The sequence below is a fragment of the Salmo trutta genome, chromosome 2 (genome assembly GCF_901001165.1).
Source record: "Salmo trutta chromosome 2, fSalTru1.1, whole genome shotgun sequence".
NCBI lineage: Eukaryota > Metazoa > Chordata > Actinopteri > Salmoniformes > Salmonidae > Salmo > Salmo trutta.
In genome coordinates, this window is record NC_042958.1 from 69882622 (window position 1) to 69909858 (window position 27237).

General features: G+C 40.0%; 1 protein-coding gene across 2 annotated transcripts in view; it reads right to left on the reverse strand.

Moving 5' to 3' along the window:
• Positions 1 to 10312: 10312 nt before the first annotated feature.
• LOC115162031 (protein FAM117A) overlaps positions 10313 to 27237 on the reverse strand; it is a 39038-nt gene continuing 22113 nt past the window's right edge. For both annotated transcript variants that reach the window (XM_029712961.1, XM_029712953.1), the window contains exons 5-8: positions 27112 to 27228; positions 15807 to 15969; positions 14996 to 15164; positions 10313 to 13490 (exon numbers count right to left, since the gene is read on the reverse strand). In XM_029712961.1, coding sequence (XP_029568821.1) covers positions 13232 to 13490; positions 14996 to 15164; positions 15807 to 15969; positions 27112 to 27228 — 708 coding nt within the window. In that variant the 3' untranslated portion in view covers positions 10313 to 13231. The remainder of the gene's footprint in view (positions 13491 to 14995; positions 15165 to 15806; positions 15970 to 27111; positions 27229 to 27237) is intronic.

The window sequence follows — 27237 nt, forward strand, 5'->3', positions numbered from 1 at the left end:
CTGAGGTCCTGAGAGCTCTGGAGCATGTTTTCATCAAGGATCTCTCTGTACTTTGCTCCGTTCATCTTTCCCTTGATCCTGACTAGTCTACCAATCCCTGCCGCTGAAAAACATCCCCACAGCATGATGCTGCCATCACCATGCTTCACTGTAGGGATGATACCAGGTTTCCACCAGACGTGACGCTTGGCATTCAGGCCATAGAGTTCAATCTTGGTTTCATCAAACCAGAGAATCTTATTTCTCATGGTCTGATAGTCCTTTAGGTGCCTTTTGACAAACTCCAAGTGGGCTGTCATGTGCCTTTTACTGAGGAGTGGCTTCCGTCTGGCCACTCTACCATAAAGGCCTAATTGGTGGCGTGCTGCAGAAATGGTTGTCCTTCTGGAAGGTTCTCCCATCTCCACACAGGAACTCTAGAGCTCTGTCAGAGTGACCATCGAGTTCTTGGTCTCCTACCTGACCAAGGCCCTTCTCCCCCGATTGCTCAGTTTGGCCGGGCGGCCAGCTCTAGGAAGAGTCTTGGTTGTTCCAAACGTCTTCCATTTAAAAATGATGGAATCCACTGTGTTCTTGGGGACCTTCCATGCTGCAGAAATGTTTTGGTACCCTTCCCCCAGATCTGTGCCTCGACACAATCCTGTCTCGGTGCTCTACGGACAATTCCTTTGACCTTACGGCTTGTTTTTTTGCTCTGACAAGCACTGTCAACTTATATAGACAGGAGTGTGCATTTCCAAATCATGTCCAATCAATTGAATTTATCACAAGTGGAATCCAATAAAGTTGTAGAATCATCTCAAGGATGATTTTGAGTCTCATAGCAAAGGGTCTGAATACTTATGTAAATAATCTGTTTTTCATTTTTAATACGTAAAAACTTCTAAAAATCTGTTTTTGCTTTGTCATTATGGGGTTTTGTGTGTAAATTGATGAGGAAAACAATTATTTAATCAATTTTAGAATTAGGCTGTAATGTAACAAAATGTGGAAAAAGTCAAGGGATCTGAATATTTTCAGAATGCACTCTATATTCGGTTCTGTTAAATGCAAAATGAATCATTGTAATCTTGCAAGACATTGATTCAGCTTTGATCTAACTTTACTAAATGAGAAACATTGTGAGAAGTGATAATCTTCTATTTGTAAAAATAATAAGTGATGAGTATGACTGTTAGGCGTAGGCAACATATCTGGATGAGATGTCATTTTCATGGTGCTGAAAGGACAGCACCAGGATCGCTCAATGATATTAAATAAGTTGAACCAACTTGTGTCGCTGAAGGATAGCTCTGCCATTCGGACAGTTCAGGAACAAACAACAATCATTTGCAGCAGGCCTATAGCCTAATAGGCCTACTACTAAGTGGTATAGCTATTTGTAGGCTATACCCCAATGTAATTACAAAAACATGTTGCTTAATATCATTGCACTGTTTGAGGAGAGCTTCATCGCAGGTAGGCATTTAATTGTATTCTGTAGCTCACACACTGTATCATAAATAAACTTTGATTTAATTAGCTTGAACACATATACTCTATTACAATATACTCTATTACAGAATAAAAGAAAACAGAGGTGAACTCAGAATGTATTTGCAAAGATTAAACATGTTATCATATCAATTGACCAAGTAGTGAACATAAATCACTACTACGTAGAATTGCAGGAAACTTATTTTAAAACAGCCATTAAATCAAGCTTTTGGTGTGGTGTATTCATGCATCTCAATAAACTATAAGCTAAATTAATTATTACCTCCAAAAATTGGCCCAATTCACATTTCCAATTGCCCACCCTGACATACCAAGCTAGATTTGGGCCTGTGTCTCAACCAATAGCCAATGTAGGCAAAATATCCCAAGCAGGTTTACAACCTCTCTGGTTTGGGTGTCCTCGGCAGAACGGTGTTGCCATGGTCACAAAACGTTCTGCGTTCCACTGCGCAAGAGTGGTCCGTGGAGTTTTATGAACATCAAAGGCAGACAAAAAAATAAAAAATCAAAGATGTACAGGGGAAATCTGAACATAAGCCCGTCTAACAAAAACGCATACAATAATACAAAAAGCAACGTGTCAGTTTCTAATTCATTTGAGACTGAGGTCAGGAAAAAGTTAGAATTCCCTGAAACAGCCAGGTAATAAACAATTAAAAAGTTTTTGTATCTGTAAAGCCACAGTGAGTTTTCCCTCAGATGCAGAAAATACTTACATGACTGTTCCGCCCACCATGAAAACAACGAGTGGGATTAACTATAGGGTTAGAGTAGACAGGAGAGATGAATGGACCATGAGTCAGGCAGACACCTTTTAACATTTGTAATATATTTAGGTGGCATTCAGAACCATACATGGCATGCACCTGTGGACTGCGGTTCAAATGACATGTAAATCAAATACTGTAAAAGGATCAATGCCATGGGGTTCCACACTGGCACTGTGTCAACATCAAGATGTTACAGTAGCCACCTCTTCTAGAACAACCAATTAAATCATATTTGACTGAATATGCAGGTGTAATTATCATATCAAACCCACAAATATAAAAAATGTCATCACTATAGGGTCTTCCTCAAATAAGTTTTATTGATTCATTGCATTTTTATTGTAGGGTTGTGGTCTCTAGTAATTTCTAGGATACATGGCTTTGATCTTAGAGTAATGCATAGGCCTATTCATAGGAAGAGACACAACAGTTATAGCCTATTTAAATAACATGGAAGCTACCATTAAGCCGTTTCAACGCCTTATAGTCGATGTGAAATTTACTGCAGTGTTTGTCAGAGCAGGAGACATTCCAAATATCGGTCTTCTCAAGAAAACGTCTGTAGCGTCCAAACCTAATATGACCCATCTATGGAAAGATATGACTCACAAACACAATTCTCGTCTGAAAGTAGCCCAGTACCACTTAAAAAAATTATGGAAGTATACACTACAGTTCAAAAGTTTGGGGTCACTTAGAAATGTCCTTGTTTTTGAAAGAAAAGTACACTTTTTGCCCATTAAAATAACATCAAATTGATCAGAAATACAGTGTAGACATTGTTAATGTTGTAAATGGCTATTGTAGCTGGGAACAGCTGATTTTTAATGGAATATCTACATAGGCGTACAGAGGCCCATTATCATCAACCATCACTCCTTTGTTCCAATGGCACGTTGTGTTAGCTAATCCAAGTTTATTATTTAAAAGGCTAACTGATCATTAGAAAACCCTTTTGCAATTATGTTAGCACAGCTGAAAACTGTTGTTCTGATTACAGAAGCAAAAAACCTGGCCTTCTTTAGACTAGTTGAGTATCTGGAGCATCAACATTTGTGGGTTCCATTACAGGCTCAAAATGGCCAGAAACAAAGCACTTTCTTCTGAAACTCGTCAGTCTATTCTTGTTCTGAGAAATGAAGGCTATTCCATGCGAGAAACCAGAATAGAAGAGGAGTGGGAGGCCCCAGTGCACAACTGAGCAAGAGGACAAGTACATTAGAGTATCTAGTTTGAGAAAGAGACGCCTCACAAGTCCTCAACTGGCAGCTTCATTAAACAGTACCCGCAAAACACCAGTCTCAACATCAACAGTGAAGAGGTGACTCCGGGATGTTGGCCTTCTAGGCAGAATTGCAAAGAAAAAGCCATATCTCAAATTGGCCAAAAAAAGAAAAGATTAAGATGGGCAAAAGAACACAGACACTGGACAGAGGAAGATTGGAAAAAAGTGTTATGGACAGATTAATCTAAGTTTGAGGTGTTCGGATCACAAAGAAGAAAATTTGTGAGATGCAGAAAAGTGAAAAGATGCTGGAGGAGTGCTTAACACCATCTGTCAAGCATGGTGGAGGAAATGTGATGGTCTGGGGGTGCTTTGGTGGTGGTAAAGTGGGAGATTTGTACAGGGTAAAAGGGATCTTGAAGAAGGAAGGCTATCACTCCATTTTGCAACGCCATGACATACCCTGTGGACGGCGCTTAATTGGAGCCAATTTCCTCCTATAACAGGACAATGACCCAAAGCACAGCTCCAAACTATGCAATAACTATTTAGGGAAGAAGCAGTCAGCTGGTATTCTGTCTATAATGGAGTGGCCAGCACAGTCATCAGATCTCAACCCTATTGAGCTGTTGTGGGAGCAGCTTGACCGTATGTAAGAAGTGCCCATCAAGCCAAGCCAATCCAACTTGTGGGAGGTGCTTTAGGAAGCATGGGGTGAAATCTCTTCAGATTACCTCAATAAATTGACAACTAGAATGCCAAAGGTCTGCAAGGCCGTAATTGTCGCAAATTGAGGATTTTTTGACGAAAGCAAAGTTTGAAGGACACGATTATTATTTAAATTAAAAATCATTATTTGTAACCTTGTCAACGTCTTGACAATATTTCCTATTAATTTTGCAACTCATTTCATGTATGTTTTCATGGAAAACAAGGACATTTCTAAGTGACCCCAAACTTTTGAACGGTAGTGTATATGGAAGTAGTTTAGTGCCACATAAAAGGGATTAACCTGTGAACCCATTGGGAATATGGGTCCCAAAAAACAGTGATTTTTCTTATATCGCTCAGATACAGGAGACACTTCAAAACAAACTTCCTTTTGATTTATTTTTTGACTATCTATTTTACCATGTATGAATATGCTATTCAATCCGTTTTTCTATGGGCTAATAGCAGTAAGGCCAAATTCAATGATCAATAAAATAATGTATATGTATTTTTTGGGGACACCTACGGGGGTCCTAACATTCAAAATCAAATACCAAAATGATCCATGGTATGACCATCTTAAAACAATTCCATATGTTAGCTTAGTAGAACACCCCCAAGGCTTAGACTTTTAGGGGTTTTAATCCCGGCCATTACGTCGTCCTTGATAAAATACAGCCCCCTGCTGTTTAAGTTTATGGTACAGTATAGATCATCATATTGCCTTATCAAATCAAATTTTATTTGTCACATGCGCCGAATACAACAGGTGTAGACCTTACCGTGAAATGCTTACTTCCAAGCCCTAACAACACAGTTAAAATAAAAATAAGAAAATATTTACTAAATAAACTAATGTAAAAAATAAAAATACCAACAATAAAATAACAATAACAAGGGTATATACAGGGGGTGCCGGTACCGAGTCAATGTGCGTGGGTACAGGTTAGTCGAGGTAATTCAGGTAAATATGTACATGTAGGTAGGGGTAAAGTGACGATGCAGAGATAATAAACGCAGAGTAGTAACAGCGTAGATAATGGAGGGGGAGGGGTCAATGCAAATAGTCCGGGTAGCCATTTGATTAGCTGTTCAGCAGTCTTATGGCTTGGGGGTAGAAGCTTTTAAGAAGCCTTTTGGACCTAGACTTGGCGCTCTGGTAACGCTGGCCGTGCGGTAGCAGAGAGAACAGTATTTGACTATAATGGCTGAAGTCTTTGGCAATTGTTAGGGCCTTCCTCTGACACCGCCTGGTATAGAGGTCCTGGATGGCAGGAAGCTTGGCCCCAGTGATGTAGTAAACAAAAAAAGTGTTAAACAAATAAAAATGTATTTTATATTTGAGATTCTTCAAAGTAGCCACCCTTCGGCTTGATGACGGCTTTGCACACTCTTGGCATTCTCTCAACCAGCATCATAAGTTAGTCACCTGGGACGCATTTCAATTTGTTAAAAGTTCATTTGTGGAATTTCTTTCCTTATTAATGCGTTTGAGCCAATCAGTTGTGTTGTGACAAGGTAGGGCTGGTATACAGAAGATAGCCCTATTTGGTAAAATACCAAGTCCATATTATGGCAAGAACAAATAAGCAAAGAGAAACGACAGTCCATAATTACTTGAAGACATGAAGGTCAGTCAGTCCGGAAAATTTCAAAAACTTTATTTTGGCATTAATACGTGTCACATATTAGTTTGCAAACAATGTAAAAAAAGAATAATAATTGAGTTAATAAAGCCGCATACAAACATGAACTGTGTTCGAATACCCATAGTAACATACTGTATATTACATACTTATTGAGTATATACTACATACTATTAGTTCATTTTAGTATACTGTAAAGGAAACGGTATCCTTTCAGTTGAGCGTATTAGCGTTTCGCCTGTCTACTGGAAGTTGATGCTGTTGCTATGCAACCTCTTACTAGCTTGTTAGCGTAACAAATTACTAGCTAGACATCTTACAATTCCGGGTGTGTTTGTAAATCTGGAGTACCAGAGTGCACTCTGGACATTCGTAAATTCAGAGCATTGTCAGATTGCGTTGTCAGATTGTACGTTTGTACATTCAGAGCATTTCGCTCTCGGAGTGTTTAGAGCGCACACTGGATGCTCTGGCGGAGGTAAAGGGTTGATCTGAGAGTTCTGACCTCGCAACGGCAGTTAAGCACCCAAGCTAACTGCCTAATGTTGGCTAGCTTGCTAACTACTTCCAGACACAAATGAGAGAACACCATACTCTGACCATTTTACTAGCCCTAGCAGAGCTGGTTAGGCTGTTTTCATGTTATCCAGAGCACAAGCATTTCGCTACACTCACAATAACATCTGCTAACCATGTGTGTGTGACCAATAAAATTCAATTTGGTGACTGCAACTGTGCTGCTGGCAACAATAAAACAATTGTTTTTTATGTTTACTGACACCGGTCATATGAAGAGAAATTATAGATAAAACGTGTTGGTGCTCATCGGCCATAAACATTACACAAGTTGGAAATCACAAATTCAACAATGAGTGGTTTGGAAAGAATCAGTGGCTAACAGCAAGCATTGCAAAGCAATCCCTAGCCTGCTATTCAGTGGAGTCCAAGTCTGGGTTTAGTGGTCTCTTTTCCAAGTTTAGAAGGATAAACATTCATGCTGTCAATCCAGCATGATTTCTGCCCGTTGAAAACTACTGGAAACTCGGAACTGGGAAATTTCACTCTTCAGCGAGTACAATACAACTTGGAACTGTGGAGAAAAAAAATTGCTCTGACTGGAAAAATAAGTTTTGAACGGTCATCAAACTTGGAATCCCAAGTCGGGAACTCTGACCTCTATCTAGAGCTCCGACCTGAAGATAAATGACATCATGATTCAACCTTGTTTTTTCACAGTTGTCTTGAAAGCACCAAAATTTGCCCACAAGAAGGATCGCCGCGGCACCTTTCTGTTCAAGTGAGCACAGCACAACAAGGTGAGTCTAAAAATGTATTGTATGCTGCTGCATAAATTAAGTAATATGCCAGGGAGATAGTATCACTTTCTTAGCTAAAGTATAAGTGTATGTCATGTAGTAAGCTGTTAGCAGCCCATGTGCCTTACCCTAATCATTTGGTCAATTTACCCCTTATAACATAGCCTAATGTTCTGACTTGGTGGTGCACATGTAGCCTATAACCTGTTTTAGAGAAATGTAATCATCAAATATTGTAAGAGCTTTCATTGTCTGCATATACAATTGAAGTCGGAAGTTTAAATACACCTTAGCCAAATACATTTAAACTCAGTTTTCACAATTCCTGACATTTAATCTTAGTAAAAATTCCCTGTCTTAGGTCAGTTAGGATCCCCACTTAATTTTAAGAAAGTGAGATGTCAGAATAATAGTTGAGAGAATGATTTATTTCAGCTTTTATTTCTTTCATCACATTCCCAGTGGGTCAGAAGTTTACATACACTCAATTAGTATTTGGTAGCATTGCCTTTAAATTGTTGAACTTGGGTCAAATGTTTCAGGTAGCCTTCCACAAGCTTCCCACAATAAGTTGGGTGACTTTTGGCCCATTCCTCCTGACAGAGCTCATGTAACTGAGTCAGGTTTGAAGGCCTCCTTGGTCGCACACGCTTTTTCAGTTCTGCCCTCTAATTTTCTATAGGATTGAGGTCAGGGCTTTGTGATGGCCACTCCAACACCTTGACTTTGTTGTCCTTTAGACATTTTGCCACAACTTTGGAAGTATGCTTGGGGTCATTGTCCATTTAGAAGACCCATTTGCGACCAAGCTTTAACTTCCTGACTGATGTCTTGAGATGTTGCTTCAATATAGCCACATAATTTTCCTCCCTCTAGATGCCATCTATTTTGTGAAGTGCCCTCCTGCAACAAAGCACCCCCACAACATGATGCTGCCACCCCCATGCTTCACGGTTGGGATGGTGTTTTTCGGCTTGAAAGCCTCTCCCTTTTTCCTCTAAAAATAACGATGGTCAATATGGCCAATTTCATCAGACCAGAGGACATTTCTCCAAAAAGTACGATTTTTGTCCCCATGTGCAGTTGCAAACTGTAGTCTGGCTTTTTTATGGCGGTTTTGGAGCAGTGGCTTCTCCCTTGCTGAGCGGCCTTTCAGGTGATGTCGATATAGGATTTGTTTTACTGTGGATATAGATACTTTTGTACCCGTTTCCTCCAGCATCTTCACAAGGTCCTTTTTGCACCAAAGTACGCTCATCTCTAGGAGACAGAACGCATCTCCTTCCTGAGCGGCATGACAGCTGCGTGGTCCCATGGCGTTTATACTTGCGTACTATTGTTTGTACAGATGAATGTGGTCCCTTCAGGTGTTCGGAAATTGCTCCCAAGGATGAACCAGACTTGTGGAGGTCTACAATTTTGGCTGATTTCTTTTCATTTTCCCATGATGTCAAGCAAAGAGGCACTAGAATTTGAAGGTATGGAGGCACTAGAACTTGAAGGTAGGCCTTGAAATACATCCACAGGTACACCTCCGATTGCCTCAAATGATGTCAATTAGCCTATCAGAAGTTTCTAAAGCCATGACATCTTTTTCTGGAATTTTCCAAGTTGTTTAAAGGCACAGTCAACTTAGTGTATGTGAACTTCTGAACCACTGGAATTGTGATAGAGTGAAATATAAGTGAAATAATCTGTTTGTAAACAACTGTTTGAAAAATGACTTGTGTCATGCACAAAGTAGATGTCCTAACTGACTTGCCAAAATTATAGTTTGTTAACAAGAAATGTGTGGAGTGGTTGATAAACGAGTTTTAATGACTCCAACCTAAGTGTATGTAAACTTCCAAATCCAACTGTATGTCCCCTTTATTTATCCTACAGTTGGTGTACAGGGAAAATACTGTAAAAACGGCCCATGTTGTGAATTCCGTCGCTGTACATTTCAAAAGTGCTGACCAAATAGTGATATTGACTACGTCCGTCCTAGCTCACTGTCTTGATCGAAATTATGGATGGCCTCTTAGGTGCTCATAGTCCCCTTATGCCATAGTTTGTACATCTCAATTGTCAGTAGAAATCACATGTTTAAGCAAGTCAGCTTTTTTAAAAGGCAGTAAATGAGTCTGAATGAACTGTTTAACTGCTAGACAAGGCTCCGCTGATAGCCAGGTGTAGAAGTGGGAAGGATTCACTCCATGGTGCTGAAAAGAAAGCTCTGCTGTTGGGACAGCTTTAAGTCAGCCCTAACAGTTTGTGGGCACTGTTTGTCAACAGTAAAGTGCAATTAATGTATTGTTTAGTGTTGTGTAGTGGCTTTGCTGACATGAATCCCCCAAAATTTGGGGGGAGTTTGCCCCACTAAGATTTACATGCTTGGGTACTGAGTAGACTGATACCTATGGATTGTGGATCAATGAAATGGGGTAAGGCTGTACAGTGCAATATGAATGTCAATACACACAATAGGGTGACTGGGGAGGTGACTTCCCACAGTCAAAGTCCAGCAATAAGAGCTACGACAGTAATATTTGTGTAAACGTTTCAGTTGTGTTTTGTTGGTGTCAATGTATCACTTTCAAATAGGGCCTTTAATTTTGAAGGCGAACCGCAAATTACATTATTGTGGCTAGCTTCACATAAGTGTGTCCTACCATAACTAATGAAATGAACCGACGTATAAATGTGTGGTATTTTAGATGACACCGAGCTAGATAGTTAGCTAGCTAACTATAGCTACTGAAACAAATTGTCGTTTTTTGGTTGGGTGGGGAGAACATTGTCTGCCTTCATCAGCTAGCTAGCTTTCTTTCTGACCAGCACTGTCCCAGAGATTGGTGAAGTGTATCTGCGCTTGTCGGAAGACAATTGAATGTTCACGATGTCACTGTGACAACCTTCTACAGACATGTGGATAGACCAGATGTAAACCAACCTTTTTACCGCGTTCACGTACTAGTCAGAACTGGGTCATTTTTGACTTGCTAACTAGTTGTTGTTAATTACGCGCCTCGTTCAATTTATTAACTAATCAGAAATGTCCAAATTTCCTATTTCCGACTAGCATGTAAACGCGGAATTATTCCCATCAATACTTCTGTAATGTGATAGGCTACACATGTAATGTAAAAATCTGAATTATTGTAGTTGACATAAACGATATTTAATTCATCTGTCATGCCCCGCCCTTTCTCTATAGTTTACATAAAACCTAGCAGCCATAGTGTGCAATGTATGCATTTAACAGAAAGGTGTATTTTTACGTTATGTTTATTCTACAGACCTGGGTGAAGCGCACATCTGCTTCTTCATTTAGGCAACAAACATACCAGATTTTTGTCATTGGCGCAGTTTGCAGCACCTGTCTGTTAACAATAAAACCATGGGCGCTAGCCCTGTATAAATTCTTACAGTGGGCCTATGCCTACATTTGACTTTTAACTCAACAGCAACGTAAAGACAAACGCTTTTTATTATAGCCTAGTATCAATATGCCTATCGAAAAAAAATCTATAACAGCAACAATTATTGGACTTTCTTGAGGCTACTGGATTGTTTCAGCCATTAAAGTACACGAATCTCCTCAAATGAAAAATCGACGCGCGCTTATAAAACCCAAAGGCACGTTTCAAATTCATCAGCCGGTTGATCAGAAACCATACCATGTATGCTGGGAACACTAACGGCTGGGTGGCTTTTCAGCGTCTTGGTCATAAAAGCAATCACGATTGTTGCGCTAGATGATGCGTTCACCCCCAAATATCGGTTTTAATAACGGGAGAACCAAACATGTTGGGAAGCGTGCGCTGCACAGGTGGGCAAATTGCAGTGTACAATGGTTAGGCAGTGTATAAGAAGTGTCTACACTGGCCGGTCTATAATATAAAGAACACCTCTTTTACCGTCAATCGCCTGTATAGGAACCAAGTAGGGGTACCATAGGCTCGTGTCCCAAATTGAACCCTATTTCAAGATGACACCTGGGAAATTCCCCCAAAACATTCAAAACGATTTCAATAATAACTATAAAACTATACAGAAATGTGTTCAAACATAAAATAGCTGCCACATAAAACCTTCTCCTTGAAGTAAATAATAATTACCCCAAATACAATTTGCTTGTCAGTCCCCTAACATAAAACGGACAGAGTGGGGAACAACATCCGAACATACTTTTTAACCTTCTTTAGCTTATGTTGCAGATAACTGAAAAATATACCAAAATACATTCATACACCAAAACAAGGTTACCCTAAAGTACAAAATAAAACAAGAAAAATAAAAATTGCAAATGGAAAAAAATAGCTGTCACTTTGTGCAAAGATTCTCAATTAACTTGATCTTGTAACCTTGGTAGAGGAAGAAAAAAAACATCAAGAAAATCATCAACATTTACCAATGAGATCAGATGATGACTCTAGACCATTACATAGGTAGTCAAGTGTCGTAAAAGTCCTCACGGAGCTATACACATATATACACACACAACTAGAAGAGCTATGCTCTGATTAACATTTATAAATCCCCTTATTTGAAACAAAATAAAGAGGCACTAAACATTAACAGAAATGGCACCAAACTTCTATAAATGTCTTCTTTCACCATCACGAGGAAAAGCAGGGAAAAAAGGAAAACTAGTCAAAGACTCATCTTATTACCTATATAAACTAGGCTATTAGAAAAATAATTAAAAAGCATGCAAGAAAGAAAAATATAATTCATCGAGCACTATGTTCCACTTAACACAAATGTGGCAAACTGATTTGTCATGCCTTGTTTGAGAACACTAAGATGGTTAAGGGGGGGAGAAAAAAAAAACATCTGCATGTGTGTGTCATGGATGTTACTTTAAGGTTAAAAAAAAGTTTATTTCAATTGAAAATTCTATATAAATATCTTTAAATACTAAAAGCAACCAGATTTTGGTGAAGAGCATTTGCCTCCCTTTCTAATAACTTAAATAATTAATTGGTATTTGACAGCAGCCTTTTTCTACAATACACAAACTAATTCAGAGCAGAACATTACATTTCCAAAGAGTACAGCTTTCCCAAGACACCTTTCATACAAAGAGGGAAAATCTGAATCACCATTAAAAGAGAAGTGGGCCAACAGCCTCCTAAAATCCAAAACGAGAGTTCAATGTGCATAAAGTGAGGGGTGAAGCATCGTCCCCTAGAAAAATCATAGGAAACATTGCTCTTCCAGAGAATAAAAGACGGTTAGTAGTTTGGCCAAATGATAAGACTACCCTACACCATCCTGCTAAATGTTGAAGCAATGCAGTGTCTTTTGAGCATCATAAGATAGTGACTAATGAACATTAATACAAAAGATCAGCATTGTTGCAAAAATGACTACAGCCATTGACAATCCAATGACTCGCAGTGTTATATGTACCATCCTAACATAGAAAATCTAATTATGTTCCGATTCGAAACCCTTATGGACCGATCTGTTCTAAAAAGCAAATGTCATCTTGGGGACTGATTCAAGCAAATAACATAACCTCATACATTGTCTTTCTTCTTCTTGTTTTTTTTTAAACATTTTCTTTTCTAACAAAAATGACCAAATAAATGGATCCTTTTATAAAAGTATGCTTGCCTCTCAGTGGCTATTGGTCCACAAGTTAATACATTTCAGACCACTTTCAATGTGGCAGCGACTGTGGTTGGCACCCAAGGTTAAAAGCCAAAAGTCAGCTGGTGTGTCATGTCTTTTCAATACGGATACGGAAAAAAAGAGTCAGAGCACAGCCAATGACACTTTAAAAAAAGCTATGATGAAGAAGTCAAGAGAAATGAAAATGGAAGCCACTACTGTCCAAAAAAGATTCCCTGACATTTTTGGTCAACAGTAACGAGTTTGTGAACTCTTACTAAACTGGAACATGGTTGGTAAAAAGGCTATCTTCTTGAGCACTTTGAAACATTGTGTTTAATTTGGGGGGGGGGGGCACAATCAACAAGGCTGGGTGGAGTAACCAAGACATCCTCATGATGTGTAATGTAGTTTTCAAAGCATACCGCTGCCTTGACATTTCCCCCTTTAATGTAGCCCCTTTTACATAGCAGTGGTGACCGAGTCGGTGTGAGGCCCCAGGTACCCAGGCGAGGGGGCCTGGTAGGGGTCTGCGCCCTGGCTAGAGCAGCCCGTGGCTGGGGACACGGCCAGGCTGCGGAACAGCAGGTCCATGGATGGGAGCAGGGGCTTGAGCAGGCTGACCGGGCAGAATGCAGAGCCGCCGTGGGGGGTGAAGTTCACCTTGTTGGGGTCGGGGCAGGAGGAGAGGAGGAGCGATGTCTGGGCTAGGTGTGGAAAGCTGTGGGAGAGAAAGAGACAGTTGTTAGGAGCAGGATCACAAACTGTTCAAATATGTCAGTAGACCTGATATCAGGGTTCATACACATGACATATGGAATTTAATGACTTTTCCTTTTAACCGAATTTCCATGACCAACAATTGACGTACACTGAAGTACAGTGTAAAAAAAGTATGCGTAATGTGGTATCGACACTGGGAGGCTGCTCTCTGATCCCATGTACCATCACCTGTCGTTGAGCAAGGCACTTAACACACACACCCCCCCACCCCACCCCCCAAAGTAGAATACCTGTTAGGCAACAGTATAAAACATGTGGTCAACCCTCACTCTGGAGAGCTACCTTGATGTAAAACAAATAATTTGCTCATTCAATATATCAAAGATCAAATGGCTATGGTAGGCTACACATCTTTTTATTCAGCTGAAGCAAGCCCAGAAATGTTCTTCATGAAATGTACCTTTTCTAGTTTAGTCATATTTATCTTAATCAGCTTAGAAGTGTTTACTTTGCAGGCTGACTAGCATCTATTGCAACATCCCATACGTTAGATACCCAAATCAACTGGAAGCATATACAAGTTTTGAACCCACATAATCCAAAAGAAAGCCTACATCTAATATTTTTTTTACTGAAATGAATGTTCACAATTCAAATGATTTTGATTCAGATGATTAGATTCAATGCAATTAAACCGAATACCAACTAATACAATGGTCCAGTGAATTGTTTGTTTGATCAAATAATTGTTTAAATTAATCATATGAATCGTTCAAAAATGTACATCAACTTTGTATGGCTTTATTCGTGAGTGTCGGGGATACGCTTTTTTAGGACATGACGAAAACATTAACACATGCTAATAACAGCTAAACACTTAACTAGAGGATACAAGATATGTTTTGATTTGGCTAGTTAATCATATTTTATAGGCTATGCCTACCTGCTGCTGAAATGTTTGACTCGCTCTCTCTCCTTGAGCAACGGCCCACTCATCTCACACACATACAGTTGTTGCGCGCAAATACAGACGAGCTAAAGTGTTATTCCGATCCTGGCAGATATGTTGATTTTTATTTTATTGATAAAATATTTAAATAAATCACAATAACAGAAATTATTCAATTAATTTCCATTACGTTTCGGATTTTATTATTTTCTAAAACTTTTCCAGGACTGGGAAACACCATTTTAAAATTCCATTACTTTTTCAGGATTTTCATGATCATATGAACCCTGTGATTGACACACCCAGTCAACAATAACTTTGAAACCACTGGGGGTCAGTGCAGACTCAATCTAAGGAGCCATATGTTACTGTTCATAAGCTTTTTGGAATAAATGCATGCAAGTCAGAATGTTTTGTATTTATCTATATACCAAAGAATACATCTGTCCATACATACACGTTAGTGTGTATTTACATTTGTGTGGGCATGTACGTTTCTGTGCACATCAAACAATTGTGTATGTGTGCGTGTACGAGTATTTGCGAGATCCTACCTGGTCTCCTCACACACGCGGACCTTCTCGCAGCCCTCGGGGGGCTCCCTCTGGAAGCAGTAGCTCTTGTTGGGCCGGGGCGAGGAGGAGAGCAGCAAGGGGGATGGCTCCCACCCACGCTGGGATGACAGTGGAGACAGGAGACACAGCTCTGCACCCTCCGCCACACCTGAAGCGTGGTGTGAGAATAGGTCCAATATCTGAATGGGTCCAATATCTGTGTTTCTAAATTCCTATCACTGATGCCCAGTTCAGATACAGCAGCCGAGATGGTTTTATGCAGTTTGCTTGATCTGAACGGTCTAGCTGGAGTTTCCTAGGTTCAACATGTGAAATCTTAGCTAAAGACTTGCGACTGGCCAATCAGAACAGTGCGCTGACATTCTGTGTTTAGCCAAGCAGCTAGATATCAGCAAGCTGTCTGCTTGGCTAGCTATCTCTCTCACAAAGTGTGCCCTGTTTCTAGTGCATGCATTTCATGCTACAACAAGTGGAAATGTTGTATCACGTCATTGTAAAGAGGCACCATTACTGTGGAAACTGTCTCAACCATTTATAGCCAATTTAGCTTTTCCTGCCTGGTATTACTTAATTTTATGTTGATAAACCAAATGGGTCTTGTTCAGTAGGGAGATAACGTTTTGAAACAGATAAACCCGGGAGGTACATCCTGAACCTGTCCAATAAGAACAGTTTTCAATTGCAAAACATTTTACAGGTTTGTGTGCACCTTACTGAACAAGTTTGTGTACACTACTTAACATAACACTGCACTGATGTTGTTACAGGGCTATATTGGGGAGAGACTGACCTGGGTCCTGATTCACAGGTAGGTCTTCTACAGAAGAGGGAGAGAAAGAGGAGCAGGGTGAGGGTGTGGGGGAGAGGGGCATGGTGGAGGGGTCGCTCTGGGAGCCACTGCTGCAGCTCAGGGGTGGAACTGGAGCCCTGTGGCCGTCAGGAACCTCCAGAATCTGAGAGAGACAGAAATGAATGCAGTGAATACACTGGACAACAGGACAAGAGTGAATACCTCCTTATTGTTTGATGGAATTCTTATTATTCTTCCACTTTTGTCACAATATCGCCAGGCCCGATACTTGTTTTTCTTTTTACTTTGGCAATATCGAAGAATTTTAACACTGCTACTCTGACACCGAAAACTGCACCAATTGGCCCATAGTTGGTGGTGTATAAAAAAAAAAAAAATCTGAGTGTAAGGCTCAGCCCTGCTGACCCATTTGATGTAAAAAACACAAAACTTGGTATAGCAGTATTTAGCATAAGGCAAAAACTTTGCCTCAAGGACCCATGAGGTCCGCCATTTTGGATTTTCTGCCCTGTCGATGTTTTATAAAATCATTAAAAAAAACGTATCATGAACTGCAAATCTGATTGACTTGAAACTCAGAATGTATATTCATGTCAGCCTCTACTAAGTTTGGAAAAAAGCTAAGCAATATGTCAGATGGAAGAGAAAATGGCAACTTCATAAAAATAATATTGCGTTCTTAATCAAGCCCTAATAACTCCACTTATCTTTGCTCTATCAACTTGAAACAGTGTTTTGAGGGCATTAGTAGGAATGTTTATGTCGAAGCAGGTGTTGATATCTCAATAAACATGGAAAAAGCAAGCAATTCAGTTGTGAACCTGTTGTGGAAAATTACATAATTAGTCATGCTATCCTGTGTTTTACTGCTTAAAGAATAGTCTCTAGTTATATGCTAGTGTTTTTTCTAACCTGATACAAACTTGTCTTTGAGTGACTTAGTCATAAGACTGGGCGTATAGCTAAGATCAGTTTAGGTGCAACTGCAGTATGCAAGACATCCCGTGGGTTTACTATCGGCAGGAAGTCAGCTGTGTGGAACCTTGCAGGAAATAGCACATTATAGTGTGAACTGTGACAGAGCGCAGTTATACGGTTGAGCCCTGGTGCTATCAACCTGCACAGACAAACCAAATCGCCTTTTTTTTTTACACTATGTTCTGCCCCAGTTTCCACACAACTGCTAAACTGCCACGTAGACAAAATAGGTTGTACTTTTTCTATAAAAATCAGAGACCCAACTATGTTAAGCTTTTCAACTCTGAACCATTCTTAGCGATGGTTGATTGCTTCATTTTTGGAAATCTTACACAATTGTTATTTGAAATAATCTGCAGTCTCCCAATAGAATCTCTTGGACAATTTGGCGATGAGGATGGGATGCTAACTCCGCAGATCGAGGTTAACTGTACGCAGGGGCTGCATTAGACGTGGCAGGGAGCCCCACACTCGGACTAAGCGGAGCAGAAATTGGCCCAGCCTCAGACCTGGCAGGGAGCGTCAGTGAGTGGATACGTCATTATGAACAGACAAAATAAATTAAGGGTGAGACTGATTTTCTTTTAATCATCATAGAAAATCCTGTTTTGGGAACAGGTGGCGCACATTAGGTATTTTGTACCAGCAAAAGACACCCCTAGTTAGAAACTTTGTTGAGTTATTTCAGAATAGGGTAAGTCCTAGAATTTTTTTAGGAAATCATATAAAACAGATATCTAATATCTGGGCTCCCGAGTGGCGCAGTGGTCGAAGGCACTGCATCTCAGTGCTAGAAGCGTCACTACAGACCCAGGTTTGATTCCATGCTGTATCACAACCGGACGTGATTGAGAGTCCCATAGTTGCGTCGTCCGGGTTAGGTTTGGCCGGGGTAGGCCATCATTGTAAATAAGAATTTGTTCTTAACTTCATTAGGGTAGGGGGCGCTATTTTCACCTCCGGATGAAAAGCGTGCCCAAAGTAAACAGCCTGTTCCTCAGGTCCAGAAGCTAGGATATGCATATAATTGGTAGATTTGGATAGAAAACACTCTACAGTTTCCAAAACTGTTAAAATAATGTCTGAGTATAACAGAACTGATATGGCAGGCGAAAACCTGAGAAAGATCCATCCAGGAAGTGGGATTTCTTTATGTTTGTAGTTTTCCATTGACTTAGGACTCAAATTGGACTTCCTATGGCTTCCACTAGATGTCAACAGTCTTTAGAAATTGTTTCAGGCTTGTATTCTGAAAAATGAGAGAGTAAGACCACTCTGAATGAGTGGACAATGCAGTGTCCCAGAGGTTTTTCATGCGCACGAATGAGAGCGCGCCTTTCTTGTTTTCCTTTTATATTGACGAAGCTTTTGTCCGGTTGAAATATTATTGATTATTATGACTAAAAACCTGAGGATTGATTATAAACATCGTTTGACATGTTTCTACGAACTTTACTGATACTTTGCCGATTTTTCATCTGCCTGTTGTGACTGCCTTTGAGCCTGTGGATTACTGAACAAAACGGAGGTTTTTGGATATAAAGAGGGACTTTATCGAACAAAACAAACATTTGAGTAAATGGGAGTCTTGTGAGTGCAACCATATGAAGATCAAAAGGTAAGTGATTAATTTCATCGCTATTTCTGACTTGTGTAACGCCTCTACTGGTAACTGTTTGTAATCATTTGTCTGCTGGGCGCTGTTCTCAGAATCGCATCGTGTGCTTTCGACCGTAAAGCCTTTTTGAAATCTGACACCATGGTTGGATTAACAAGAAGTTAATCTTTAAACCGATGTATAACACTTGTATGTTTTATGAATTTTTATAATGAGTATTTCTGTTTTTGAATTTGGCGCTCTGCAATTTCACTGGATGTTGGCCAGGTGGGACGCTACCGTCCCACACCCCCTAGAGAGGTTAATAACTGACTTGCCTAGTTAAATAAAGGTAATTTTTTTTAAAATAAAATTGTAATTAGGGCAAACACCCTGTCGAAGCACGGTGACCCAGTAGGAGCAGGGACATCTCTAATTGGAATATTTGTGTTGAAGCAGAAGTATCCTGGTTGGAGACAGACGTTGTGTTTCTCCGTTGAAGCAGAGAAGCGGCCATGGGACGATATGACACGGTTACGAGTTGTGATCGCAGGGCACAATCCTGGAGATAGAAAAGAAAATATTCCGGCAGGTAAAAAAGAAAAGAAAATATTCCGGCAGGTAAAATAAAAATAAAAAACATTGTAAAAGAAAATGAATTCGTCAGTGTACTGGTAAAACAGTTGGTTATGATTGGGAAACCAGCTATATATTTAAACCCTACACAGACATGTGCATAGGAACTACAATGTGGGTTTAACATTTAAAATTACATAGTCATGAAAAAAATATTTTGAGGAAGAAATACATTTTTTCATTATAAGAAAGAAGTTCCTAACGAAATACTGTTTGTTTTGTGTGTTTGATTTGTTTCCTGAGTGTGTGTGTGTGTGTATTGACGAGAGATTTACATTATGGACGGATGAATCATGAGACTGGTATAAGACATTAGGTCTCACATATTCTCCAGTAGTAAATTGGCCGAGCTTCAGTATTGGTTCTAATACAAGGAATCAGGTGCCGTGACCAATTAAAAAGGCACACATACCATAACTACTCTCCACGGAAGTGGGAATGACTACCTTGGATTTTTTTTCATTGGCATATATTGAAACCGTGACTGAGGAAATCTAAACTCTGGACACCGTTGAGAAAGGCACAGAAATAACCATCATAGAAGAGGTAAACTATAGCAAAGCCATAGAGGCACTAAAAAAAGCACAAGGGCATTCTACCAATTCGGCTCAAATATGGCTCGAATCTAATCATGGATAAAATTGGGCAGCATTTTTCCCTGTTGATGGAAAATTCCAATCTAACAAAGAATTCTGAGATGCTATGTTGAATTGGCACAATGACAAAAGAACATTCAAAAGCTCAATACATCAGTGTTTTGATGTACTCAGGATAACCGCAATAAACTTATAATTTGTGAAGTAAATTGAGTATGTAGTATGCTTATTGGTTTCAGGACACAAAATCATTAATTGAATTATGACAAATGGTAAGAAAATGTTGAGCAATGTCAAAGTAATGACTTCAAATAAGTTACTGCCAATTTGTTAGTTACGCTATCCTTATGAATCGCATATCATTACAGCAGTATGTACCCGTAATATAGCTACCTAACGTTAGTTGGCTACTAATACATGAACTAATAGTATATACTCATTAAGTACGTAGTATATTAGTATTGGTATTTGAACACAGCTTGGCTATGTGAGGATGTTGATAAAATGTGTACCTAAGCTTTGATGGCAGGTTTGTAACCTGTTTTCAAAATGGATATTGAGGGGGGAGTGGACCAACATTTATTATTGGGATTAAATAGTAAAGGAGGTTTTGAGAGTGGAATCCAATTCCACTCACTTTGCAGCTGTGCATGTGGTTAATACTGTCACAGTGAAAGTGACCATGTTTTAGGTGTGGGGCTGTTGGTTATTGGAAAAGTGAGTGTAGCGGGGCAAGAGTTCGAAATTGGCAAAATTTACAACAGGAAAAGTATTATATTTAGTGGGGAAACAGGCAAAATCGAAAGCGATACGACTACCATCCATGTCATTGAACATAGGACCAGTAACAATAACCGGATATTGCTACAGGGCGACTGAAGTGGAGCTGATTTTGGGGTCGGATAATCCTTGCGAAAATCAAAGTGAATTCTAAAAGGTAACATATTAAAATTGCCAGTATATTTGGGCGAAAGCAAGAATGTTCCAAAAAAGTCAAACTTTGTATCATGGTGCATTTAAATAAATCGCTAAAGGGTCTACATTTGAGGGTTCTGTGTTGGTACAGTATGTAGTTAATTTGTTATTGGCGTAAAAATACGAAGAAACTCATGTGCCAGACATTACCTTCATTAGTAAACTATTTGGTAGAGCAGGGTCACAAGACATCTGATGGGAAAGTACAACCAGCGAAACAAGAAATAACATGAGGGTTTCAATTTTGGAAGTGAAGAAGCACATTACACATGATCGAGTAGGAACAATGCGCTCTTTGGCACAACCAAACACTCCTTGCAGACTCAGGAAAACCCTGGGGGTTTTTAATCTTGTGAGACATTTTATTTAGTCTTATTCTGAAATAGATTTATAAAATTGACGAAAGGGAGGAGGGGTCACAAAAAATTTGAGTGGAGTAAATAGTGAGTAATTGTTTGTAGTTTTGAAAAAGCAATTGTGTCAGGCAACAGCATTGTGGTTGCCAAACCTAAAATTACCTTTTACATTTTAGACAACGATTAATGAGTGGAGGGAGGACAGTGGCCTTCCTGTGAACAGAAGCTCATGTTTTGTCTGTAATTTAAAACGTTTTGTTCACCTGGTAAAGTGACAGATGGAAAGACCGAGGTAGAGTATAGTAGAGATTGTAGAGGGAAACAAGTGTTAGAGTGGAAGAGAAATGTACTGGGTGATGGTGATTGAGAGGGCTTCTAAAGTTAAAAAGTAGAGATGTAGACTAGTGAAGGTAACAAAGGCAATGAGAAGTTAATCATTTTGAATTTGAATTGTTTGGACTGATTAAGATTTAGCAAAGTGAAAACTAACAAAATTTTTATTTTCTCTCCCTTTGAAATGTTTCCCAAGGCTGTTGCCTTGGGAGAGTAGTTAGTAAAATTCTGCAGTTTTATAAAGTATAAAGGTATCCGCATCCGGCCATAGGGGGAGCTCCCATATAAGTAAGGCCTGGCCATTTATTTGTTTATGCCATACGTTTTACCCCACACCAGCACGCACACACAACTCACCTATTAGGAATATTTGTTAAGTGGTGTTAATAATATGTTTGATTTATTGTGTGGGGTATTTTTTAATTTGGTTGTAAACTGGGTACGTAGAATGATGGAAATGTTTGAAATATTTTTTAAATGGTTTCTGAGGTAGAGGCAAAGAAAACACTTAATGGGGTTGAATGACCTTTGTTCTGACTTCCTGTTGAGGCCCGACACCCTCACTAGAAAGACTGGAGACATTGGGTGAGATCTAAAATGGGCTATGTAAACACTAGTAATTAAAAGAAGTTTATAATTTTGTAATAGTCCTATGTGTGGACCACGAGAAGGACAGAGAGAATGCTACCCCTGAATGAGGGACACCTGTCTCTAGTCTATTTTACCATTACTTTATGGGATAGAATTATTTCCTTATGGAGTTATCAAGAGTTGTAATTCTAATTTGATGCTATTCTAATTTGTTTATTTTTTATTTAACAGGCATGATTGTTTTTTTAATTACCGGTCCCCTGGGGCCTGTTGGTAAATAAACAAGTAGATTTTCTTCACATGCCTGCCTGTAAAAGGGAAAAATATATATTGGTAATGGTTGACATTTACTCCAAATGGATTGAAGTTTCAACACCTCGAGTGATGTGTATTACTGTTGTTTTGGTTGTTTTTGTTTCGATACAAATCTCACCAGATTGGGTCTGCTGTATGGTCGGGATGTCTCCCTAAGGATTGGCCCTCTAACTCCCTGAGAGTTAGAGGGCATTTGAGCTAGAAATCTGTATAAATATATTGGTAGGAGTAAGAATTGGTCAGATTAAATAATTTGTATGGATTTCCTGAATCAGAAATGCCCTAAACTAAACTGTTGTTTTAGGTCTGTCCTCTCTCGAGGTTATGGTGAAGGTGACCACAGGTAGTGTCTAGATGCACGGAAGGAATAATTTGACCAAGAACAGTGTGAACCTCAACAACAGCCCCCCCCCCTCAACCGGCTGAAGTAATGGCGAAAATTGAGTTCACTACGGGCCTGCCCTGTACCACTTCTACAGAGTGCGACAGGAGTCCACGTGGAGTGAGCATGGAGAAAGATCCTGTCCAAACTTCTCTCACGCTGCTGGTGCACAGGTAGGACAATGGACAAGGCATAATGGACTGTAAAGGTGAGAGACAACAAGGGCAAGGGTTGAAAGTAATTTTCAATTGCGATATATTAAGTGCAAGAAAGTCTTTCCTTTTCCCTCATGTTAATGCTTGTTTAATGAACATGCTTGTAAGTAATTTTCTATTAGGTTGAGACTTACTCTCAAAATGGAGGAAATGTCATGGAAAATTCCATAAAAGTCAGAAGTTTACATACACCTTAGCCAAATACATTTAAACTCAGTTTTTCACAATTCCTGACATTTAATCGTAGTAAATATTCCCTGTCATAGGTCAGTTAGGATCACTTTATTTTAAGAATGTGAAATGTCAGAATAATAGTAGAGAGTATGATTTATTTCAACTTTTATTTATTTCATCACATTCCCAGTGGGTCAGACATTTACATACTCAATTAGTATTTGGTAGCATTGCCTTTGAATTGTTTAACTTGGGTCAAACGGTGCGAGTAGCCTTCCACAAGCTTCCCACAATAAGTTGGGTGAATTTTGGCCCATTCCTTCTGACAGAGCTGGTGTAACTGAGCCAGGTTTGTAGGCCTCCTTGCTCGCACATGCCTTTTCAGTTCTGCCCACAAATCTTTTATGGGATTGAGGTCAGGGCTTTGTGAAGGCCACTCCAATACCTTGACTTTGTTGTCCTTAAGCAATTTTGCCACAACTTTGGAAGTACACTTGGGGTCATTGTTTATTTGGAAGACCCATTTGCGACCAAGCTTTAACTTCCTGACTGACATCTTGAGATGTTGCTTCAATATATCCACATACTTTTCCTACGTCATGATACCATCTATTTTGTGACGTGCACCAGTCCCTCCTGCAGCAAAGCACCCCCACAACATGATGCTGCCATCCCCGTGCTTCACGGTTGGGATGGTGTCCTTCTGCTAGCAAGCCTCCCCCTTTTTCCTCCAAACATAACTTTGGTCAATATGGCCAATTTTTGTTTCATCAGACCAGAGGACATTTCTCCAAAAAGTACGATCTTTGTCCCCATGTGCAGTTGTAAACCGTAGTCTGGCTTTTTTATGGCGGTTTTGGAGCAGTGGCTTCTTCGTTGCTGAGCAGCCTTTCAGGTTATGTCGATATAGGACTCGTTTTACTGTGGATATAGATACTTTTGTACCTGTTTCCTCCAGCATATTCCCAAGGTACTTGCGTACTATTGTTTGTACAGATGAACATGGTACCTTCAGGCGTTTGGAAATTGCTCTCAAGGATGAACCAGACTTGTGGAGGTCTAGAATTTCTTTTCTGAGGTCTTGGCTGATTTCTTTTGATTTTCCCATGTCGTCAAGCAAAGAGGCTCTGACTTTGAAGGTAGGCCTTGAAATACATCCACAAGTACAATTGACTTAAATGATGTCAATTAGCCTATCAGAAGCTTCTAAAGCCATGACATTATTTTCTGGAACTTTCCAAGCTGTTTAAAGGCACAGTCAACTTGGTGTATGTAAACTTCTGACCCACTAGAATTGTGATACAGTGAATTATAAGTGAAATAATCTGTCTGTAAACAATTGTTGGAAAAATTACTTGTGTCATGCATAAAGTAGATGTCCTAACCGATTTGCCAAAACTATAGTTTGTTAAAACCTCTCTAGGCTAGGTGGGACAGTAGCATCCCACCTGATCAACATCCAGTGAAAGTGCAGGGCGCCAAATTCAAACTACAGAATTGTAAATATTTAACATTCTTGAAAATACACATGCAATGTGTCAAAATAAAGCTTAACCTCTTGTTGATCCAGCCGCGGTGTCAGATTTCAAAAAGGCTTTACGACGAAAGCAAACCATGTGATTATCTGAGGACAGCGTCCAGCACACAAATGCATAACAAATCATTTTCAACCAGGGAGTTGCGACACGAAAGTCAGAAATAGTGCTATAATATATGCCTTACCTTTGAATATCTTCTGTTGGCACTCATAAAGGTCTGTTACATTACAAATGGTCCTTTTGGTCGATAAATGTATTCTTTATATCCATAAAAACTCAAGTTTAGGTGGCGCGCTTCAGTCAATAATCCACTCGGTTTCCATCGGTCAAAATGCATACAAAATGAATCCCAAACATTACCAATAAACTTATCCAAACAAGTCAATCAACATTTATAATCAATCCTTAGGTACCCTAATACGCAAATAAACAAAATTTAAGACGGAGAATCGTTATTGTCTTTACCGGAGATAAACAAAAAACGTGCTCTCTCTCGGCCATGCGCATGGAAACACTACAGCCAAGCCCTTAGAAGAACTACTTCTTCTGGGTCATTTTTCCAAAAACCAGCCTGAAACTCTTTCTAAAGACTGTTGACATCTAGTGGAAGCCCTAGGAACTGCAATCGGGCACGATTTCGCCCTATTATAAAAGTGCCAGCCATTGAAATCAGTGGTAGGATGAAAATCATTTTTGGTTTGTCTTCGGGGTTTCGCCTGCCATATCAGTTCTGTTATACTCACAGACATTATTGTAACAGTTTTAGAAACTTTAGAGTGTTTTCTATCCAAATCTACCAATTATATGCATATCCTAGCTTCTGGGCCTGAGTAACAGGCAGTTTACTTTGGGGACACCTTTTATCCGGAGGTGAAAATACTGCCCCCTACCCAAGAGGGGGCGGCAGCGTAGCCTAGTGGTTAGAGCGTTGGACTAGTAAACCGAAAGTTTGCAAGTTCGAATCCCCGAGCTGACAAGGTACAAATCTGTCGTTCTGCCCCTGAACAAGGCAGTTAACCCACTGTTCCTAGGCCGTCAATGAAAATAAGTATTTGTTCTTAAATGACTTGCCTAGTTAAATAAAGGTAAATAAAAAAGATAGGTTAAAGTTCTTGAAATGATCTGTATTGACTGACCATGTCTTAAAGAAATGATGGACTGTCATTTCTCTTTGCTTATTTGAGCTGTTCTTCCCATAATATGGACTTGGTCTTTTACCAAATAGGGCTCTCTTCTGTATACCCCCCCACCTTGTCACAACACAACTGATTGGCTCAAATGCATTAAGGAGGAAAGATATTCAACAAATGTACTTTTAAGAAGGCAGACCTGTTAATTGAAATGCATTCCAGGTGACTACCTCGAAGCTGGTTGAGAGAATGCCAAGAGTGTACAAAGCTGTCATCAAGGCAAAGGGTGGCTATTTGAAGAATCTCAAATATTGATTGATTTGTTTAACACTTTTTTGGTTATTACAAGATTATCAAAAAAAAAAAAAATTCTCATGAACTCCAAACTCAGAATTTATGTTAATCATGTCTGTCTCTAGTACATTTGAGAAAAGCAATACATCCAAAGATTAGAAAATGGCATCTTTGTTTAGAATAGTTACATTTACACAAGGGATTATGTATAATGCTTCCATGCTTCCTCTCAGCGTGCACCTCTTATTGCTACTTGCAGCTATATTTAAACATTCTGTTTAGGATTGAGATTTTCTGCAAACCTGTTGAAACAACTCTTGAAGTGACAGATAGTGATGAGCTTTGAAGGCACTAAGCTAAGCACCCTGGGACTAAATACCTCCCTCTGCAACTTGATCCTGGACTTCCTGGCGGGCCACCCCCAGGTGGTAAGGTAGGTAACATCTGCCACGCTGATCCTCAACACGGGGGCCCCTCAGGGGTACGTCCTCAGTCCCCTCCTGTACTCCCTGTTCACCCATGACTGCATGGCCAGGCACGACTCTAACACCATCCTTAAGTTTACCGACGACACAACAGTGGTAGGCCTGATCACCAACAACCGGGGTTTGATCCCAGGCAGCCAATCACGACCGGGAAAACTATGAGGCGGCGCACAAGCATCATCCGGGTTATGGGAGAGTCTGGCCGGCCAGGAAAACTATGAGGCGGCGCACAAGCATCATCCGGGTTATGGGAGAGTCTGGCCGGCCAGGATGTCACTCTAGCAACTCCTCGCGGCAGGCCAGGCACATGCACGCTGACTCGTGTCCCCAGTTGAGCGGTGTTTCCTCCGACACATTGGTGCGGCTGGCTTCCGGGTTAAGCGAGCAGGTGTTAAGGAGTGCGGTTTGGCAGGTCATGTTTTGGAGAACACATGACACGATCTTCACAGTTGCAGCAATGAGACAAGATCGTAATTGGATCACACGAAATTGGGGAGAAAAAGGGGGTAAAATATATATTTATTTTTAAACTAAGAACTAATTTAGGAAACCAGGTAAGGTAACGAGATGGATTATCGCAATATAAAGAATATATTTTCCCTTGACGAGTGAGTATTGTAGGGCTGCATTGGAAATTAGCACAATCTAAACATGTAAATGTCTTACCCCTAAACATGTAAATGTCTTACCCAGCACTGATGGTGGGGCGCCTGGCACACGAACATGCCCTCCAGCTCCTGGTTGAGGCCCTCCACGCTGCGGCGCAGACGAGGGGTCAACTTGTACAGGGGGGTGAGTGGGTTGGGCTGGGGGAG